General features: G+C 40.5%; 1 protein-coding gene across 5 annotated transcripts in view; it reads left to right on the top strand.

The window, feature by feature from the left end:
- LOC145414131 (aldehyde dehydrogenase, dimeric NADP-preferring-like) overlaps nt 1-20,389 on the top strand; it is a 51,964-nt gene that overhangs the window by 14,996 nt on the left and 16,579 nt on the right. For 2 of the 5 annotated variants that reach the window (XM_080283695.1, XM_080283693.1), the window contains exons 8-12: nt 694-814; nt 2,871-2,980; nt 3,655-3,766; nt 6,201-6,286; nt 18,241-18,356. In XM_080283695.1, the coding sequence (XP_080139821.1) occupies nt 694-814; nt 2,871-2,980; nt 3,655-3,766; nt 6,201-6,286; nt 18,241-18,356 (545 nt within the window). Of the gene's footprint in view, nt 1-693; nt 815-2,870; nt 2,981-3,654; nt 3,767-6,200; nt 6,287-13,473; nt 13,590-18,240; nt 18,357-20,389 lie in introns of all 5 variants that reach the window. The other 3 variants (XR_013899831.1, XR_013899830.1, XM_080283694.1) reach the window with 2 other exon arrangements.

Below are 20,389 nucleotides of genomic sequence, written 5' to 3'. Positions count from 1 at the left end.
TCCCTGGATTGTTACTTGTATCTCGTTCATATCAGTGCGCATTGTAAAACTAGCATGCAAGAATGTGTTGTTACATCAAATAGGCCTACAGGAATTAACTGGTGAGGGAGAGGTGCAAGGGGACCTCTTTCCTCAATAAAAATACAACCCCATAAGACTTCCTTACTCCACATTTGTCATGAATCAGGTTCTTATCCTAGCCATACTACCATTTCTTAGGTGCTGGGGAGGGACACAATCACTTGGTGGCACTATTGTAACTGGGTAGCTATACTGCCATGATTATACAAACACTCCTCACTGCCTTCCTCCTCTCCCAGAGAGAATGGTGAACTGTAGGACAAGGGTAACTTCAACCTACAGTTCAATAAGTTGACATTCAGATTAGCCTACAAGAGCAACCACAACAACATGCCTCCACCCTATGATTGAGAGAATTTCTTACTTCATATCTTTCATGAATTTCTACTTAAACTGTCTTCTCCATGCAACCCTTACCCATTCCTTAACCTCCATTTCCTCTGTTGTTACTCCTGATTTTTCATACTAAGTACCCTTCTAAGACAATAGGATTGATGGATAAAAGTCTTATTTTTATATTCTTTTTATCCATCAAGCCTGTAGATTGATGATTAGGGTAGAAAATTCTAAATTGAGTAATTGGAGGTATTAACTGTTTTCTCTCTTCCACAGCCCTCTATATATTGATGATACTGTTGATTTTGACTTGGCGGTGAGGCGAATTATATGGGGGAAGTGTATCAACGCTGGCCAGACCTGTATAGCACCAGACTATCTTCTCTGTACCCGAGAGGTATGCCTGCATAATCATCCCCATCAGTCAGACAACGTATTATTAATTTTTCCTTGTTATCTCCTGATTTGTTTCAGCTTTGGATAGACTTTCAGAACTAGAGGGTTAAGATACAGCCTTCCCAAGCATCGTCAGTGCCAGAGAAGATCTTTTCTGGGCTGAATAATCTAATTGGAGATAGCTTGAACAATATCCTCATAGTGAAGGGGTTAAGAGCATTTTTTTTTTCAGTCCTCCCTTCTCAGTTATTTTTATCACCTAAGGAAAATCTGTCACTGTTGCCACCGACTGGGAATGCAAACAGTGTGTTTTTTTCCATATACAGTAAAAGTCCAATTATTCGGCATCTACGGGACCGGGCTGATGCTGAGAAGTTGGATTTGCCAAATAATCGAAAAACTTGCCCACTCAATACCTTATATGTATGGCGTGTTCCTGTACTCGATTCTTCTGAATTCACTACACTCTGGCTTCGGCTTTCCTGTCATTCTCTGACTAAATATATCTGCGCTGTTTAGTTATCTCCTAATTCTACTGACTATCAAAATTTCTTTGACTATCTCACTTCTACGATGGAACACATTCTATCCATTTCTCCTTTCTCTGAAATCTCCATTCTAGGAGATTTCAATGTTCACCACCACCTTTGGCTCTCTTCTCCTTTCATTGATCCACCTGGTGAGCAAGCCTACACCTTTTCTATCTCAAATGACCTAGAGCAGCTTGTACAACACCCTTCCCGTATCCCTGACCGCCTTGGAGAGAGCTCCAATATACTTGACCTCTTCCTTACAACTAATCCTTCTGCTTACTTACACTGTTAATCTTTTCTCTCCGTTGGGCTCCTCCGATCACAACCTTATCACCTTAACCTGTCCTATTGCTCTGGTATGGCCTGCAGACCCTCCAAAAAAACATCGTCTGTAGCACTTTGGAGCTGCGGATTGGGAGGGCTTCAGACAGTGCTTCTTTGATTTTGCCTGGAATGATTATTGCTTCCATGGCCGGGAGTCATCTGGGTGTGCCTTGCGCATTATGAAGGTTGTTCTCTCGGGCATGGAAGCATACATTCCTTTCTCATATCCTTTGACTAATGCAAGAAAGCCTTGGTTTAATCACGCTTGTTCTAATGCTGTCCACAAGAAGGAGAGGGCCTATAGAAGGTACCAGAGCCAACCCACCCCTGAATCACATCGTTTATACGTTTCTTCCCGGAATCATGCTAAGTCGGTTCTTCACTCTGCTAAAAATAATTTCATCCATACAAAATGCTCTCAGCTCTCTTACTCGAATTCTTCCCGCTCCTTGTGGCACCTTGCCAAAAACCTTTCTAACAACTTTACCTCATCATCCTTCCCTCCTCTTTTCTACTCTGATGGCTCTGTAGCTATGTCTTCTACTGATAAAGCAGATCTCTTCGCTCAGACTTTCCCCTCCAATTCCACCATAGACAATTCCGGTGCTGTTCCTCCATCACTTCCCCCCTTTGACTTCCTCATGGCTGACATTAAAATTTCTTCAGCTGATGTATTTTCTGCCATCACAGGCCTCAATACTAATAAGGCATATGGGCCTGATGGAGTCCCTCCTGTTGTTCTCAAGAACTGTGCTTCTGTGCTTACACCCTGCCTAGGCAAACTCTTTCGCCTTTGTCTATCAACTTGTACCTTTCCTTCTTGCTGGAAGTATGCTCTCATTCAGCCAGTCCCAAAGAAGGGTGACCATTCCCAACCCTCTAACTATCGTCCAATTGCTTTAACATCCTGTATCTCAAAAGTTTTCGAGTCTGTTCTTAATAGAAAAATTTTAAGGCATCTTTCCTATCACAACTTTCTTTCTAATCATCAGTATGGGTTCCGTCATGGACTTTGCACACTGGAGGGGTTAAATACATTTTCATTAACCCCTTCTCTGTACAGAGGCTCTGGAGGTAGCAAGAATAATGCAATTACAATGTCATTTGAATGATGGAATGAGGTATCATCTGGCTCTAGGTAGATAGATAGACGAACCCATATATTGCTGTAATATTATTAATAATTATGTTGCCTGGCAGGTGCAAGACAAGTTTGTGGAAAAGGCAAGAGAAATATTGAAGGAATGGTATGGAGACAACCCCAAAGACTCACCAGACCTCTGCAGGATCATCTCAGATAAGCACCTTGAGTCAGTAGTATATATTTCACTTATTTTTATAATTGTTCGTATTGAAATGAATATAACCAAACTATGGCACCTGGTGGTTTAGTGGGTTCGTAAAGCACTCCAACCAGATTGAGCCTGTGTTTTTTCATAACCAAGGGGTGGTTGGGACATATTGCTTACATAATGCCACTCAGGAATGAATGAGACTGGTCACTCTCATCTTAAATATCAGGACCAACTTGCCTAGTCCTGGGCTCCTATGCCCCTCATGGGGAAACACAGGATTAGATGATGATGATGAATGATGATAAAAATTAATAGTAAAGTACTGTTGCAGATTTTGACCACTGTGCTCCTAGGGCATATTTTTAATTTTATTCTTCATGCCACTAAACTGTTATTTTCAGGTTTGATAAGGATATTTTGTTATGATAGGTTAAGTAAGTCTATGTCTAGCCTCTCCTGTTAAAAAATTCCTTCTTAAAATCAAGGTAATGTACTCATCTGGATAGAGCATGAAGAAAATAAAAAGCATGTCATTGGATTGAAGGAGTTAATCCCAGAAAATATATTTTGGGATGCGAACATTGCCTTTTTGAACAGTTCATTACAGAGTACCTGAGTAGTGGGAAGGTAGTCGTTGGAGGTGAGGTGGTTTATGATGATAATGATGATAACACTGCCTCTTTCTCCAGCCGCATTGCGGAATACCTGAAGGATGGGAAGGTAGTGGTTGGCGGTGAGGTGGACCGTGAACAGCGCTTTATCTCACCAACCATCCTTGTTGATGTGTCTCCCAGGAGCAAGGTGATTGTTAGGGTTATGTAAATTGCACAGAAATTATCTTTACCGCTCGGAAAACTTAAAGAAAATATGCATGAGTAAGTGAATGGATGTTTTGCTGCTGATGCATCTGTGGACTTCCTGAGTTAGACTGAGGCCAGCAGGCCTCTTGCAAATTCTGCTGGGGAGACAGTTCTGTGGTATATCTAAACAATGAAGTTGTGACATTGGGCAACACACACAGAGAATACTGTCTACCTATTCCCTGTAAGATTGTATGAGAGTTAGAAATCAGCTATACTCTGTGGGTGTAACATCTAAGCTCCCCATAAAGCCTGCAGTAATAATGTGGAGTGTTTAAGAACAGCCTGAAATCCTAATGGTAAATCTACAAGCTCACATCTCACAAATAAGGTATGAAGGATACTTAATAAAACTCACTGTCAGTGTTAGGCTAGTTTATTTCATTGGCCCCCTGGTTCAATCACTAAGCTCTTAGTAGAGGATGACTCTGCCACCTTCTCCTTCCCTGCCCCCCCCCCCCTTTTTTTTGCTATTGAATAATTATACGTAGTTAAGTAATGCCTGTGTGGTTGGTGGGGGCGCTCACCATCCATTCATTCGATGTAGTGCTGCTTTTGTGTGCCTTTCCTTTCCTCTCTTCCTTCCTTCTTTCCATCTTTCCTCTTCTGTCTTTCTTTCCTTCAATTTTCCCTCTTCCTTCTGTCTATGGGTGACGCTACACTGAGTGACAAGCCAAATAGTTTCCTGTAGACCAGAAAACCATTTACTATGCATAACTAAATTATGGAACGTGGTGGTTTAGTGGGTAATTTAGGCGCTTCAATCGGATTGAACCTGTACAAACTTATATCCAAGGGGTGGTTGGGGTTTATTGCTCACATAATGTCACTCAGGGATGAGTGAGGCTGGTTACTCCCATCTTAAATATCAAGACCAACCTGCCTAGCCTCAGGCTTACATTCCTCATGGGGCAACACTGGATTAGATGATGGATGGATGAAAAAAACATCTGTTTGTGAAGAGATTAAAAAAAAAAAAAAAAAAATCCAAACTTATGCACTACTTCATCATCATCATCATCATCATCATCATCATCATCATCAATCATCATCATCATTTGTTACATTTACATGCAGCCCAGAAATAAGAGGGTTTTTATTGAAAGTGAAGATGTCCCATTTTCTCTGTTGGGTAGTAACTTCAAGAGAGTTGTGAAATGATCTCGAATGGGAGTCGTTTGGCTGGGGACTGGCGTGAGATAGAAGTTGCATCATGACTTTGTAGTGCAGTATCAAATGTGACCCTGTTGCAGCCCTAATGACAACAAAAAGTATATCTGAATAAATTTGAAAGAGGGAGGAGGCGAGGTAGGCCAAGAAGGTAGAGAGATATGGTGAATGAGTGTGTGAGGAAGAGAGGTACGGACGTTGGTGAGTCTAAAGTACTGACAAGAGATCGAGCTGGCTGGATGAATTTTGTGCAGAGAAGCATATGACCAGGGATTTTGCACCCCATTTTAAAGTGACAGCTTTCAGATTGACTCGATCAGATAGGTATCTGTGAAGCTTCAGTACATAGTGGAATGCTTTTGGCCTCTCAGGTGGAGCCAGGTTTCCGTGGACTTGAATGATGAGTGAATGGAAGCATGGGCCATTGAACTGGACAGACTTTGGCTATCTGGGCACTGCTATTCCTCACCCCATCCTAGGGTCGGAAAGGAAGTCCAGTTGATGGTGATGATGATGGTGATGCACTTTACATTACCTGCCAGATAAAATCAGTGTGTTGGTGATCAATTTAAAATTGTTGCCAAGCCCATGTCACATGCTTCTTTGTACAGTCAGCCAAAAAAGTATCGTACACTTGGTGATGGATGGTTGTGAAGTGGGTTTTGCAGACACACTGGAATGTATTAACATATTGTGTCAAAAAATATTTCATTCATTCAGAAAATATATCACCCCGTGTGTGATGATTAATGTTATTTCAAGTCCAAATAATTACCAAGGACATCATTTGCACTTATAGTTACAGGGTTCCCAGTATATCACAGTGGTTTGTCCATGTTTCAGGATGATATGTGCAGAAAGATATCTGATACTTTTTTGGTTGACTGATTCGAGTAATCACATTGATTCCATGTCAGTCCCTCAGTCCCCTGGTTTTCTCTCCCACTCATTTATCATATCCATCCACCCTCTTCTTGGCCTACCATACCTCCACCCACCTTAGCTCACTCACGTATACCTGTTTTACTACACAACTATATTGACATCCATTCTTTTCATATGACCATAAAATCTAAGATGATGATGATGATGATGATTCTTGCTGCCTGTAGTTGATTTAATTCAGTTTAGGAGAGGATGATTGTTATGAATGATAAGGATTGTGATGATGCTGATGATTAGAATAAGAATTATTTCTTTTACAGGTTATGACTGAAGAAATTTTTGGCCCAATTTTACCGATTGTGAGTGTCAGTAATGCATTCGATGCCATCAGGTTCATCAATGAAAGGTAAGAGGTTGTGATATAGAGACTGGGTTGAGAATGGATAATGTTAGTTTCATGATAAACATACTTATGGATGGTAATGCTTGTATGTTGGAGTCAAGATTGTGGAGACAATGCCTTTAAAGTGAAGTCAGGATTTGGAGGACTTGTTGCCTTTAAAGTGAAGTCAAGGTTCCCTGAGTTTGAATGATGAGTGAATGAGAGTGTGGCTCATTTGATTGGGTATGGGTTTGACAGTTCTCCCTTTTTTTATTTATATATTTATTTACTTTTATTTTTTTTTTACCTTACTTTACCCCTTCCTTGAGTGGGAAGAGATTAGGATGATGATGAATTATCATTTAATGCCTTTGAACGTTTTCACACTTGTGTATGGTATATTTTTTCATGCATTAAGGGTGAGATTCACAATATTTAATTCCTCTCAACTTCAGCTTTGAATTTTGAGATCTCATGCTGTATTCTGTAAAGAAGTAATTTTGTAATCTGAAGTGTGTGCTGTACTTTAAATCTCTTCAGAAATGTTCATCTCCTTTATACTATTTCTTGTGGAATTTTCATCATTATGAAGCACATCGCAATAGCTTGCCAGTTGAGAACCAGTCAGTACTTGTCTTATTTTTCATGTTAATGTTATATGAGCATGTGAGGAAGAGAGATATGGAGGACGGTGAGGCTAGAGGACTGACGAGATTGAGCTGGTTGGATGAATGTTGTGAGAAGTGCATGATCAGGGATTTGGCACCCATTTTAATGTGACATTGTCTGGATGATGTGGAGAGGATGGAGAGTGAGAGACTGATGAGGAGAGTTTATGTGAGTGAGGTGGAGGGGGGGAGAGGGAGGGGAAGGCCAAGGATGAGATGGAGGGATGGAGTGGAGAGGTATATGAGAGAGGGGGGTGAGAATTGGGAGCAGGGCAGTGAAATGGCATGAGATAGGGTGACATGGAGGTGATTTGTTTGTGTCCACCCTGTATGAGATTAAAGCATCTGGCAATAGATAGATGGATAGATAGTCTTGATTGACTCTGTCAGATCTGTTTATGTTTATGGCATATCATATAGAGCCAGGATTCCAGGGGCTTGAATGATGGGTGAATGGAAGCTTCGCCCATTGGATTGGACAGACTTTGGCTGTCTGAACATTGCTACTCCTCACCCTGCCCTAGGGTGGGAAAGGAGGCCTGGATGATGATGATGATGATGATTTGATCTAGATTGCAGAGAATGAAAGGTAGGTGGAGGAAAGATTTAGGAAGTGAAGAGATGGTATGGGGCACAAGAGCTTAAAAGGAAATGCAGATAAAACAAAAGTAATGGTATCTGTACTTAGTTGTTGTTTTTTATTGAGGCGAAGATGCTCTTGACAGATTTGTGATGTTTGGCTGAGTGCAACATTACTTCACACTCTCTATACTTGTTAGCATTATTAATTGACAACATACAGTGTAGGTGAGGGGGAAAATTGGGTTAGTAAATGTTATTCGAACATGTTGCATTCAACCAATCATCACCAATCTATTAAGTGGATCTTCATGTCATTAAAAAAAACTGAATATAGGGCTGGTGGCAGTACTGTTAAAGAAAAGGGAGAGTGGCCATGTACGATCTGCCACCAGGGCGTGGGAAGTAATTCCATCTCATGCATTGTTCGTGATAAGTGGGTGCATAAGAGATGTAGTGGTATGAGAGATAGACTGCAAGATAATGCTGATTTCATGTGTGTGGTGTGTTGGGGAGAGCATGTAGAGATTGTCAAGTGTGAAAGGATAGATCATGCAGGTGAACTTTTTGAGGGTGTGGAAGAGTTTTGTTATATGCCAGAGGTTTGGCTGGAGTGAGGAGTGGTTGGAAGTAGTTCAGGGAACTGTTGTCTCTCTTGACATTGAGAGGGCTCTCCATCTGCGCAACGGGATCTTTGTATGCGTTAGGAGTGTAATGCTATATGGTAGTGAGACCTGGGCAGTAAAGGAAAAGGATATTTGCAGGCTGAAACGTACAGAAATGACAATGATTAGGTGGATGTGCAGTGCATCTTTGAGTGCGAGGCCTGGGGGGGCTAGGTTTATGATGGAAGAGTTAAGAGGTAGGATGGGAATGGAGTATATTTGTGTTGTGATGAGGAGAGGTAGATTGCGATGGTTTGGGCATGTGGAGAGGATGGGGGATGATAATTGAATGCAGAAAGTGAGAAGTGTTAACATTAGGGGTAGGGTTGCGAAAGGTAGACTGAAATAGACCTGGGATGAGGTAATTGAGTGTGACCTGAGGGATAAGGGATTGAATAGGGAAGCTGCCAGAGATCGAGCAGCATGAAGAGCTGCCATTAGGTGACCAAGGCCGACACATGCAAGCATTTTGGAGCCTTTAAAAATTAAACAAAACGAAACAAAATGATTTTGAAAAGCTGATGAATAGGAATGGTGAGATTAGAGTAGCTGTAAGCATGATTGGTTTTGGTGGTGTGCAAAGGAGGAATGTAGTGCCAAGAAGTGTGACATTGTCAGAAGTGAAGACTGCTGTGATGTGGCTGAAGAACGGGAAAGCAGCATGTGTTGAGGTGTATGGAGAGATGATTTAGTGTGGTGGAGGGTGTGGAATAAAATATTTGTTAGATATATAAGAAGGCATAGGTGATTGAATCAGTACCAGTAAAGTGGAAAAACGCTGTAGTTGTTCCCTTGTACATGAGTAAAAGTGAGCGATTGAGTGCAGAAATTATTGTGGCATAGAGTCTCTTGGGTATTGTACGAAGGGCATTTGGAAGAATTATAATTGAGAAAGTAAGGGTTATATCAGAATTTCAGGTGAGTGATGAACAAAATGACTAGGAATGGTAGGGAATGCGTGGATGCAGTGAGGAAGATAGTGGAAGAGGCTTGTGAGGTGGACTGTAAGGTATTTCTGGATCTTGAAAAGTGGAGGAGTGTTTGTGTAAATATGATGGGAGAAGTGGACGATGCATACAGGATTTTCACAGAAGAAATCTGTGCAACATGTGAGGTGGTGTGTGGGGTGAAGAGAAGACAAAAAGAGGTGCAGGGAACAGGGTGGTAGAATGAAGAGGTGAGACAAGCTGTGGCGCAAAAGGAGAAGGCATATAGTGAATGGATGGAAAGCAGGGGCGTGGAGGAAGTTGAGAGATGGAAGAGAGTTATATGTAGAGAGGAAGAGAGAGGTGAAAAGATTAGTGAGAGAGAGTAAGAAGAGAGTGGATGAAGAATTTGGAAGGAATTTGGGTGTAAAGTGGAGGGAATGTAAGAGAATGTTCTGGAAAGAGGTAACGAGAGTTAGAAAAGATTATAAAAAAAGTAATAGAGAGAAAAAGATATAAATGGTATATTGCAGGTGGAGAGGGGAGAAAAAGTGACCAAATGAAGAGAACACTTTAAGTAACTGTTAAACATAGAGAATGAAAATATTGCATGTATAAGTGGCTGGGGAATGGCTGGGGGAATGAGGGAGGTGAGAAGAGAAGAAGAAATAGTAGGATGGAAGTGGTGGAAGCAATGAAGAAAGTCAAAATGGGGAAAGCCCTAGGAATTGATGGAGTGTGTGGTTAAATGCTGAAGCATGGGTAGAGGCAGTGTTAGAATGGATGTGCAGGATGTGTAGATTTGCCTGGGAGGAAGGTAGAGTCCCCAAGGATTGGATGTCAGGTATAATTATTCCCCTGTACAAAGGAATGGGGGAAGAAGTGTGTGGTAGTCATAGGGGCATTTGTCTTCTTATTGTAATAGAAAAAGTATGTACAGTAGTAGGATAATTATTGACAAAGTTAGGGAAATAACAGAGGAATTAGTTGATGAAGAACAGGCAGGTTTTAGGAGGGGAAGAGGTTGCGTAGATCAGATATTCATTCTTAGGTCTTTAGTGGAAAAGTTTCTAGAGAAGAGAAAGAAGTATGTAGCCTTCATGGATTTGGAGAAAGCATATGATGGGGTGGATAGACAAGAAATGTGAAAAATGTTAAGAATATTTGGAGTAAATGGGAAGTTGTTAAATAACGTGAGGAGTATGTACGAAGAGTATGTATGCAGTGCATGTGGATCGTGAATTGAGTGAATTTTTTAATTTGAATGTTCAATTGAAACAGTGATGTGTCATGTCTCCATGGTTGTTCAGTCTGTGTGTGGATGGGGTTATAAAAGAGACACAAGGTAGGGCAGTAGATGTTGGAGTGGTTTTAATGAGAGAGGGCAACATTTGGAAAATCTCTGTACTGTTGTTTGCAGATGATACCGTATTGTTGGTGAAGACTAAGGGGAACTGCAAGGCTTGGTGAATGAATTCAACTTTGGAAGAATGTGTAAAAATCTGAATCTAAAAGTGCATGTAGAGTAAAGTTATGGTCTTCGAGAGAAGTGAAGTCATTGGATGTACATTGAGGTTGGATGATAAGGAAATGTAAAATGTGGGTGCCTTTAAGTACTTTGGTAATGTGATGAGTAAGAATGAAAGTTTGGAGGATGAAGTGCTTGAAAGGATGCAGCAAGGAAGAAAAGTTGCTGGTTCTTTGAAAGCAGTGATAAGAAACAAGGATGCAAGAAAGGAAGTAAAAAAGTCACTGCATGACAGTAATGTGATACCAACTCCAATGCATGGAAGTGAAGCTTGGTCCTTGTTGGAAGGACACAAGTCAAGAGTGAGAACAGTGGAAATGAGTTATTTGAGAGGAGCATTTGGAATTACATGGAGAGACAGACTGACGAATGAGGAAGCAAAGGCGCTTTGTGGTGTGGATGTGGATGTGTTAGAAAGCATTAGGAGAAATACACTGAGGTGGTTTGGTCATGTGGAGAGGATGGAGAGCGAGAGACTAATGAGGAAAGTGTGTGTGAGTGAGGTGGAGGAGGGAAAGGGAGGGGGAGGCCAAGGATGCAATGGAGATATGGAGTGGAGAGGTATATGAGAGAAGGGGGTGAGAGCTGGGAGCAGGGTAGTGAAATGGTGGGGGACCGCACAACATGGAGGCGATTTGTTTGTGGCCACCTCTTACAGGATTAAGGTGTCAGACAATGGATAGATAAATAGAAAAGGCATACTGCAAGGTAAACAAGAAGGATTATCGAAGAGCATGTGCATGTATCGTTTAGATAGTAAGCCGTTCAGTGCTGTAAAGTGCTTTTGCGATGGTACTGTAGAGTTGCAAGAGGCAGACCAAAAATGACCTGGGATGAGGACATAATATGACCTGTGGAATAAGGGCTGAATAGGGAGGCTGCCTGAAATCAAGCAGCGTGGAGAGCTTCCAGTAGGTGATCAAGGCTAATGCATTCAAGCATTTTGGAGCCATTATAAACGATACAGCAAAATGATACAACAACTGTAACGGAAGGATATGAGACCATGGTGTGACAGGAAAATGAAAAGTCAATAGTAAGGGCAGTGGAGATTAGACTGTTGAGGGATATGTGTAGAGTGAGGAAAGTGGATTTGTGAAAGGTGTGGAGTAGGGAAGTCTTTAGACATGAGAGGTGAATAGTGTGCTTAGATGGTATGGTCATGTGGAAAGAATGGGTGTGAATAAAGGGATGAAAGTGGTATACCTGAGCAAGTTTGAAGGTGGGAGGAGGACTATGCCAAGAAGATAGATAAATATGGCTAATGAGTGTGTGAGAAAGAGAGTTATGGAAGCTGTTGAGGCTAAGAAACATGCAAGAGATCGATCTGGCTGGATGAATTTTGTGTGGAGTAGTGTATGACCAGGGTTAGTACCCTTTTTTTAACATGACAGTTGTCGGATTAACTCGTCAAATAGGTTAGTGTGAGTGAGTGAAGCTACATTTTTTTAAATTTTCTAAATAGTAGCTAGGATTCCTGAGGCTTGAATGGTGAATGAATGAAACTGGCCCATTCCTTTGGGCAAACCAGGGCTTGTGTCTCATTCTTTCAGGTTCTTTCTGGTTCTATGGATCCCACCTTATTTCATCCAGTGGTGGGAAGGAAGGTGTGGATGATGTTGACAGTGATGATGATGATGATGATGATGATGATGATGATTTTTTTCAATCATATTATGGTAACATACTACCTTGACTGTTGTGTATATGTCATTATTATTACATTATACTGTCATTACCAGGGGAATTAGGGAGAAAGATTGCTACCCACATATTTCCTGTCCAGTATAAAGGATGATTTAACCTGCCACATGTGGGACAGAAAACCTGTCCTCTTTGTTTAGCATAGGGAATTGGCAGCCACACTGTTCAGTGCTTTGGATACAAGTGGTAGGTTGTCTTTGATAGTTTTTTAGTTATTGTCCAATTCTTTGTTGCCACATCAGGAGACCAGGGTTAGGTTGATCAGTCCCAACATGGAAGGCATGGATCTTTGGAGTTCCCTTTTCTAATTCATGTCAGTTAAAAGATTAGAGAGCGTGGGAACCCTAAGCAAACATGAAAGTTTAGGTGATGATTGCTGCAGTAACTTGTATTATATCAACATTTGTTTTATATATTTTAGGATGTAATGCAGTATGGTTGTGAGGAAGAGGATGTTCATAGGCTTAGACATGCAGATATGACAAAATACAGTATAGGTGGATGTGTAGTATGTTCTTGAATGCTAGGCCTGGGGGTGGGGGAAGGCAAGTTTTACAGTTGAAGAGTTGAAAGATGGTACTGGAGCGTATTGTTGTTGTGATGAAGAGGGGTAGATTGAGGTGGTTTTGGCCTGTGGAGAGGATGGAAGATGACAATTGGATGCAGAAAGTGAGAAGTGTGAATGTTGGGGGAGGGTAAGGTGGCAAGAGGCAGACCAAAAAATACCTGGGACAAGGTCATAGAGTGTGACTTCAAGGATAAGGGATTGAATAGGGAGGCTTCCAGAGACTAGGAAGCGTGGTGACCTGCCAATAGGTGACCAAGGTCGACGTGTGCAAGTATGTTAGCACCTTTATAAACGATACGATATGATATGTTACTCTTTGGTATTTTTGTAGGTTGGAGCCAGGATTCAGGGCCTTGAATGATGTGTGAATGATTATATGACCCTTGTCACTGGGCAAACTGTTGATTGTTCTTCCACATTCATAAAATATCTTGCCCTGTTTCTGACTCTAACCTCACCTCTTCCTGAAGTGGGGAAAAAGGTAAGAATGATGATGATGAAGGTAATGATAATCATAGCTTATTTTTATTTTATCAGCTATATTTATGTTGACCTAAAATCCCTCCCCCGCAGGGATCACCCACTCTGCACTTACCTCTTCACCACCAACTGTAAAGTGCGGCAGGCTTTTGTTCGAGATGTTCTGACAGGCTCTATGTGTGTTAATGATTGTGTTGTGCAGTTGGGACGTAAGTTGCTCCCTCCGTCTTGTAGCCAGTTAACCAGGTGGAGGGGCATTTGGGATAACACACACAGCCATATCCTAAGTGGTTGAGATTTCACTACACACACAGGGCTGTATTCTATGTAGCTTTGGAAACTTTATAACACCTCTCCATTGTTCGTTTTGCATATTGCACATTAAAATTTTCTTTTATGTTATTTATATCATATTAATATCAACGTAATTCACATTGGTAACCCACAAGAAGATACTAATTATGCATAATGATACAGAATGAATCACCACTGAAGACTTGTTACAAAGTCTCCAAAGCCTGATTTATAACATAACTCACAGTTCCATTAACGGAAAATATATCTTGTTTTAAGCTGGCATGACACAAGATGTAATGAATGGAAAACATCTCTTCTAAGGTGGCATAACACATAGTTTCATAAATGCAAAACATCTCTTTTTCTATGCAGGGATAATGCACTTTTTTTGGGGGGGGGGAGGAAGAAATCATCCCTTACTGTAAGTTAGGTTAATGCACTGTTACGTGAATGGAAAAGATCACATACTCTAATTTGGAATAACACAATTATAAGAATGAAAAACATTTCGTGATCCAAAGTGGGATTACACACAGTTATATGAATGGAAAACATATGTTGTGAGTTAACACAATTTTGTGAGCAACATTCATGATTAACTGTTTCATGAATGGAAAACATATCTTGCTCAAAGTTGGTATAACACAGTTTTGTGAATGGAAAGTGTTTTTTATTGTTCACTGGTAGTATTTGCTTCTGGACACAGTTCCAAAATTCCTTGATGAAATGAGGTTCAGGTGGTGGGTTGTCTGGCATGATACATATAAGTACAGTACTCCTCATTTAATGTTGTAGCAATTAATATTTGTTCTTCAGTTTGCAGAGAAGTCCAGTAATGTTGTCTCATCCTTTCATTGGGAATAGGGGTTGGGGTGATGATGATCATGAGGAAACCGAAATTCACATAAAATTATTTTTTACTCCCTGTGAAGCCAGAAATGAAATGAGTGCTTTTAGTTCTAATGACTCGTATATCTTTACCAAAAGCATATGCATCACTTGAAGTTGTTCTACTTAAAATTCCATAATATTGTGTATACATATAGACATTAATTGACGAGTGACTGTACTTTCCTGGCTTGAAGTCTTGCGAATATGACGCACTTAACAGATGCCTGGTTTATTGGTAGTAAGGTTACGGGTATGCCAGTTTTTATGCAGGTCTAGAGCAGTGCTGTACTTGGGTAATCATTTATTGCAGAATGATATGCAGTAGAAGCATGAATTAGATGGAACAGAGATGTTTGTTTGCCAGCGTTGAAAATGCTACTGGTACTTTAGTTTTTAGGCTAATTATATCTGTATTGTGGTAGGTGGGGGCATTCACCATCCACTCATTCGATGTAGTGCTGCTTCGGGTGTCTGCCTGTTCGTCTCTTCCATCCTTCCTCTTTTGTCCTTCCCTCATTCTTTCCTTTTCCTTCTGCCTGTTGGTGACTTTACACTCCCTCTTCCATCTTGCATTCCTTCATTCTTTCCTCTTCCTTCTGCCTGTGGGTGACTCTACACTGATTGACAAGCCAAATGGTTTCCTGTACACCAGGAAACCATTTACTGTGCTGGGTGGTAACCATATTACCAAATTATGGCACTTGTTCGTTTAGTGAATAGTTAAGGCACATTGAACCAGTGAAGGTTTATATCTAAGGTGTGGTTGGGGATTATTGCTCATTTAATGTCACTCAGGGACAAGTGAGGCTGGTCACTCTCATCTTTAATGTCAGGACCAACTTGCCTGGCTCCGAGCTTCTGAGCTCCCCATGGGGCAACATAGGATTGGATGGTGGATGGATGGATGGATTTCTGTATACAGTAAGTCAGTGTAAATTAAGAATTCTTTGGTCTAGCAATATAATTTCAGATTTTTTTTTCCCTCCAGGCACTGGTTATGCAAGGAAGGCTGCTAAAGAGTATACTGCATGTTACACTTGTCATGCTGTTGATAGTTCTTCCTCTGCATTTCTCTTTTCTTTGTTTTCTGGACCCCATCTCAGCCCATCCTTAGTTGAGATGATGAGGCCTGGATATTGATGATAATGATGATGATGATGGTGATTATTACTATTATTATTATTCTTAGTGGTAGGTGGGGGCGCTTACCATCCACTCACTCTATGCAGTGCTGCTCTCGGGTGAGTGTCATTTCCTCTCTTCCTTCTTTCCTTCTATCCTCTTCTGTCTTTCTTTCCTTCATTCTTTCCTCTTTCCTATGCCTACAGGCAACTCTACACTCCCTCTTGTGTCTTTTTTTCCTTCCGTCCTCTTCTGTCTTTCATTCCTTCATTCTTTCCTCTTTCCTATGCCTACAGGTGACTCTACACTTCCTCTTCTGTCTCTTTTTTATTTTTTGCTTAATTCTTTCCTCTTCCTTCTGCCTATGGGAGACTCTACACTGATTGACAAGCCTAATGGTTTCCTGTAGCCTACACCAGGAAACCATTTACTATGCTGGGTGGTAACCATACAGTAAATCTTCGATATAATGGACTTCAGTAGACCGGAGTTCGCTTTTATCAGACTCAAGGAGCAACTGGACTAAATTCCTATATATCGGAAAAAGTCTGATAAAGCCAGAAGCAGTCCGGACTGCCTGACCACTTCAAGTATGTTCATTACAATAAGGTAAATAAAAGACATGTTTATCAGTGCACAGTACAGTATTGTTTTATATATTATACGATTTGATTTATTTAGTGAAGTTATAACACAGTACAGTACTGCAGTGTTAGTCAAAGCAGTTTAAAAATCGTTCATGCAATCTGGACTAATGTCTGATATATTGGAAAAAGTGTAGGTTAGCAAGGGGAAGTCCGGATGTCACTTTTATTGGAATTTTGCATTTTTCGGAGTGGCTTGGGTCCCAATTAGTCTGTTATAGTGAGGTCTTACTGTATAACCAAATCATGGCGCCTGGTGGTTTAGTGGGTAATTAAGGTGCTCCAGTGAGATTGAGCCTGTACAGGTTTATACCCAAGGGGTGGTTGGGGTTTATTGCTAAGGTAATGCCACTCAGGGATGGGTGAGGGTGGTTACTCTCATCTTAAATGTCAGGACCAGCTTGTCCAACCCCAGGCTTCTACGCTTCTCATGGGGCAACATAGGATTGGATGATGGATGAATGGATGGATTACTGATTGTAGGTGTATGGCAATCTCTGACTGAGGAGTTACTATCATGAAAGTGAGAATAAGGTTGGCCACAAGGCTGGCAACGTACTGCATAATCATTCAGTCTTAGGCAGAGATATCAGCTACAACTACCGAAAGATGGAGTCCAGGCTTGACTTCTGTCCCTTTGATATCCTTTTACTATCCACATATTCACTCCATGTTTAATCAGGATGACTTGGGCAATGTAAGCAGAATATATGAATGGTGCTGAATATAGAATAAGGCATAATTAATAAAAATGAATGTCAGAAAAAGTGACCTATAATGATTTAATGTTTGACTCTTCAATGGTGTCACTGCCAGGGAGAAGCCTTTAGTACTGTATGTCTTCAGTGAGTCCCCCAGCATCCAGAAACAGATGACCAGCAGCATTAGCAGTGGTGGCATCTGCATTAATGATACCATGGTTCATATATCAGGTACCCCAAATAGAAATGCTTGCTGATCATTTTTAGACTTTTTGTATGGCTCAGAGGCTGGAGAGCATAAAAGAATAGCTGGGTATTGGAGTTACCCAATTGTACAGACTTCTCTTAACTCCCTCTCCTGGTCCTAAAAGGAGGATGGTGAGCTGCAAGAGAGGTTATAACCTTCATTGACCCTTTAACTTTTTCACTTTTATAAGTCTTCTGAGTTGAATTCTATTACTTATTGATAGCAAGAAAAAAAATAAAAGGCTGCATTTGTAATAAAAGGGTTAATGATAATGATTCACTTGCCAAGAACTCCTTGTAGAAACACTTGCTTTACCACTTACGTACTTTGTGTGGGTCTGTTGTAGATGTATATTTGAAGCATTGTTTGGGTTGATTTTTTTTTTTTTTTTTTTTTTTTTTTACTGTGGGCTTAGACTTACAGTCCATTCACTGAGGCCTAGCAGTGGTACTGCTTGCCACACACCTTTACATGTCACCACTTCGACGTGAATACTCACTTCCCATACTAAATACATTGCATGTTGTGGCTGTCATTCAGTACTGAGATGATGATATTTATGGGAGTGTTTTGTGATATGCTGGTGATTCTTGTGCTGTGTGGACATTGCTACTCCTCACCCTGCCCTAAGGTAGGAAAGGAGGTCCGTTTGATGATGATGATGATGATGATGAGGATGTCCTTGTATGCTTTTTGGTGTCAGTTATTCTAGATGTCATTCATTCAGCTTATTTGATGTACAGTTTTTATGAACTGATTTGGGATTGGTAATTATTGTACTGAATATTATATTGTATACAGTATTTCTTTATGATTGTGGTTTGTTTTCTTTTGATTTGCCATTGCTTCTTTTTCCATCCTCAGGCTGATTGTAGTCTCCATGGTTGAATAGTCCCCTCCCTTCTCACACACTGCCTAGTATTACATATGTATTAATTACTTTATTTTTTTCTTATAGGGAGAAACCGCTTGCATTATATGTATTCTCAAACAAAAAGGAGATAGTAGACATGTTCATGGCTCAAGTGCCATATGGTGGATCCACTGTTAATGATGTCATATTCCACGCAGCAGGTACGATTTGTGTAAACCACAGCACCAGTGATTGTGCATTGCTCTGGCATATTAATTAATTTGCAAGAGCATATTGCAGTATTGATTACAGTCTTCCACAGTTTCTGTGAATTTTGTCTTGCATGCATTGGATGCCATGTAAGTGTTATATGTGAATTTTTTGGCTGTCATTAAGATCTTACAGCAGTGCTGAGTATTGTGTTGTCTTAGGTTTAAGTGAATTTTATGAAGTATTCGTTTTTTTTTTTTTTTTTTTTTACAGCCTTGCCACATTTTTTTCCCTTGTATGAAATCTTAAAACTAATCAGAGGTTTCCAAGACATGTATTGCTTTCAGAGATATGCTTCCGTACCATTAAATGGCTTGTATTAAAGCAGCACAGCCTAAGGTCCATACACCTGGAAGGCATTAATATAGAATTGACTGTACAGTACACCCTCAGTATAATGAACTAGTTAGTACTTGACGTTGAAGTTGATAATTTGTTAAAACCGAACACTATGCTGTTTGGTGATTTCCCAGACGTCGTGGCCTTTACCAAATAATGATCATAAAATATGGGGCATCATTCGGCTGTAACATACGGCTAGGTCTAAATGGCTGTTTTTCTCAATAAATACTCTATTTATGGCACCTTTCACAATGCTGGTCACCCAGAGACTGATGCATTGCTTTGCAGGATGCGGAGGAGTGCGTGCACGCACATTTGTGTGTGTGTGTGTGTGTGTGTGTGTGTGTGTGTGTGTGTGTGTGTCTGTGTGTGTGTGTTCTTACCTAATTGTATCTTTACAGGAATGAGTCAAGCTCGTACTGTCCCATGTCTTAAACCATATTTATCGTACATATCCTTAAATTTGTGAATTGTTTTGGCACACTGTTTCATTCGGTAGTGCATTCCATTGATCAATCGCTCTGTTTGGGAAACTGAGTTTCCTTACGTCTTTATCACCTCTCTTCTTATGCAGTTTTTTGCAGTGTCCTCTTGCTGATGCTTCTCCATATGTTAAGTAATCATTTATGTCTATTTTCTCCTTCCCTGATATGCACTTATATAGCATTATCATGTCACCTCTTTTCTTTCTCTCCTGTAGTGTTGGTAGATTCAGTTTATTTAGTCTTTCTTCGTAGCTTAGGTCCCTTAAGCTTGGTATCCATCTTGTAGCAGCCCTTTGAACTTTTTCAATCTTGTCTATGTGTTTTTTGAGATGAGGACACCAGACTACTGATGCATATTCCAGGGTTGGTCTAATGAATGATGTTATTATTTGTGTGTGTGTGTGTGTGTGTGTGTGTGTGTGTGTGCCATGCTGGTCGGCGTTTCCTGTGCATCCACTCTATTACTGAACAAAAATTCATTAAATGGACACAATGTTTGGCCAGCTCAAGATGGTAGTTAAAACCGAAATTTGTTTAAAGAGGGTTCTGTATATTGAGGGTTTACTGTATTATTAAAATGAAGAAATTGCTGCCTCACCTCCCACAGATTGTCAGCAGTTTCATAGTTCCAGCAGCATTAATGGAGGGAAATGGATGTGGGATATCCTACTCTGGTTCATCTCAGAAGAGATCAGAGAGCTATTTTCAAGACTAGCATCAAACTCGGTCACCTGTTATACACCATATCAGCGTCTTCAGTACACTAGGGCTTTATGTATATAATTCCTGCTCATGTTATACATCTTTATTGAGCAGTGTGGGGATGTTTCCTACTAAAGGGATTAATGGATTTTTTTTATAACTTCTTCACTACTGGACATCTCTCCTCAGCATTACCCCTAGGCTGCAGCATGCCTTTCAGACAGGACTTTGTGGTATAGGAGATTTGAGGAAAACTTATCTTTTTCACTTCAAGGATTATTTTAGAAATTCAGTACACTAAGAAAAATTCAGACAGACGTATGTAGTTCCTCCAGGTTGAAAAGAAATTGACTGGAAGACTCAGGGTGCCCCAGTCCTTTTACAGTAACAAGTTGAAGACACCTTGTTTATGAGTATTTTGGGCTGATGAAATATATTTTGGCTAACTTGCACAT

This window comes from Coenobita brevimanus, chromosome 98, assembly GCF_032717465.1.
Source record: "Coenobita brevimanus isolate Jiangsu-jjx chromosome 98, ASM3271746v2, whole genome shotgun sequence".
Taxonomy (NCBI): Eukaryota; Metazoa; Arthropoda; class Malacostraca; order Decapoda; family Coenobitidae; genus Coenobita; species Coenobita brevimanus.
The sequence above is the reverse complement of the archived record's forward strand: the minus strand, read 5'-3'. Positions and strand labels throughout refer to the sequence as shown.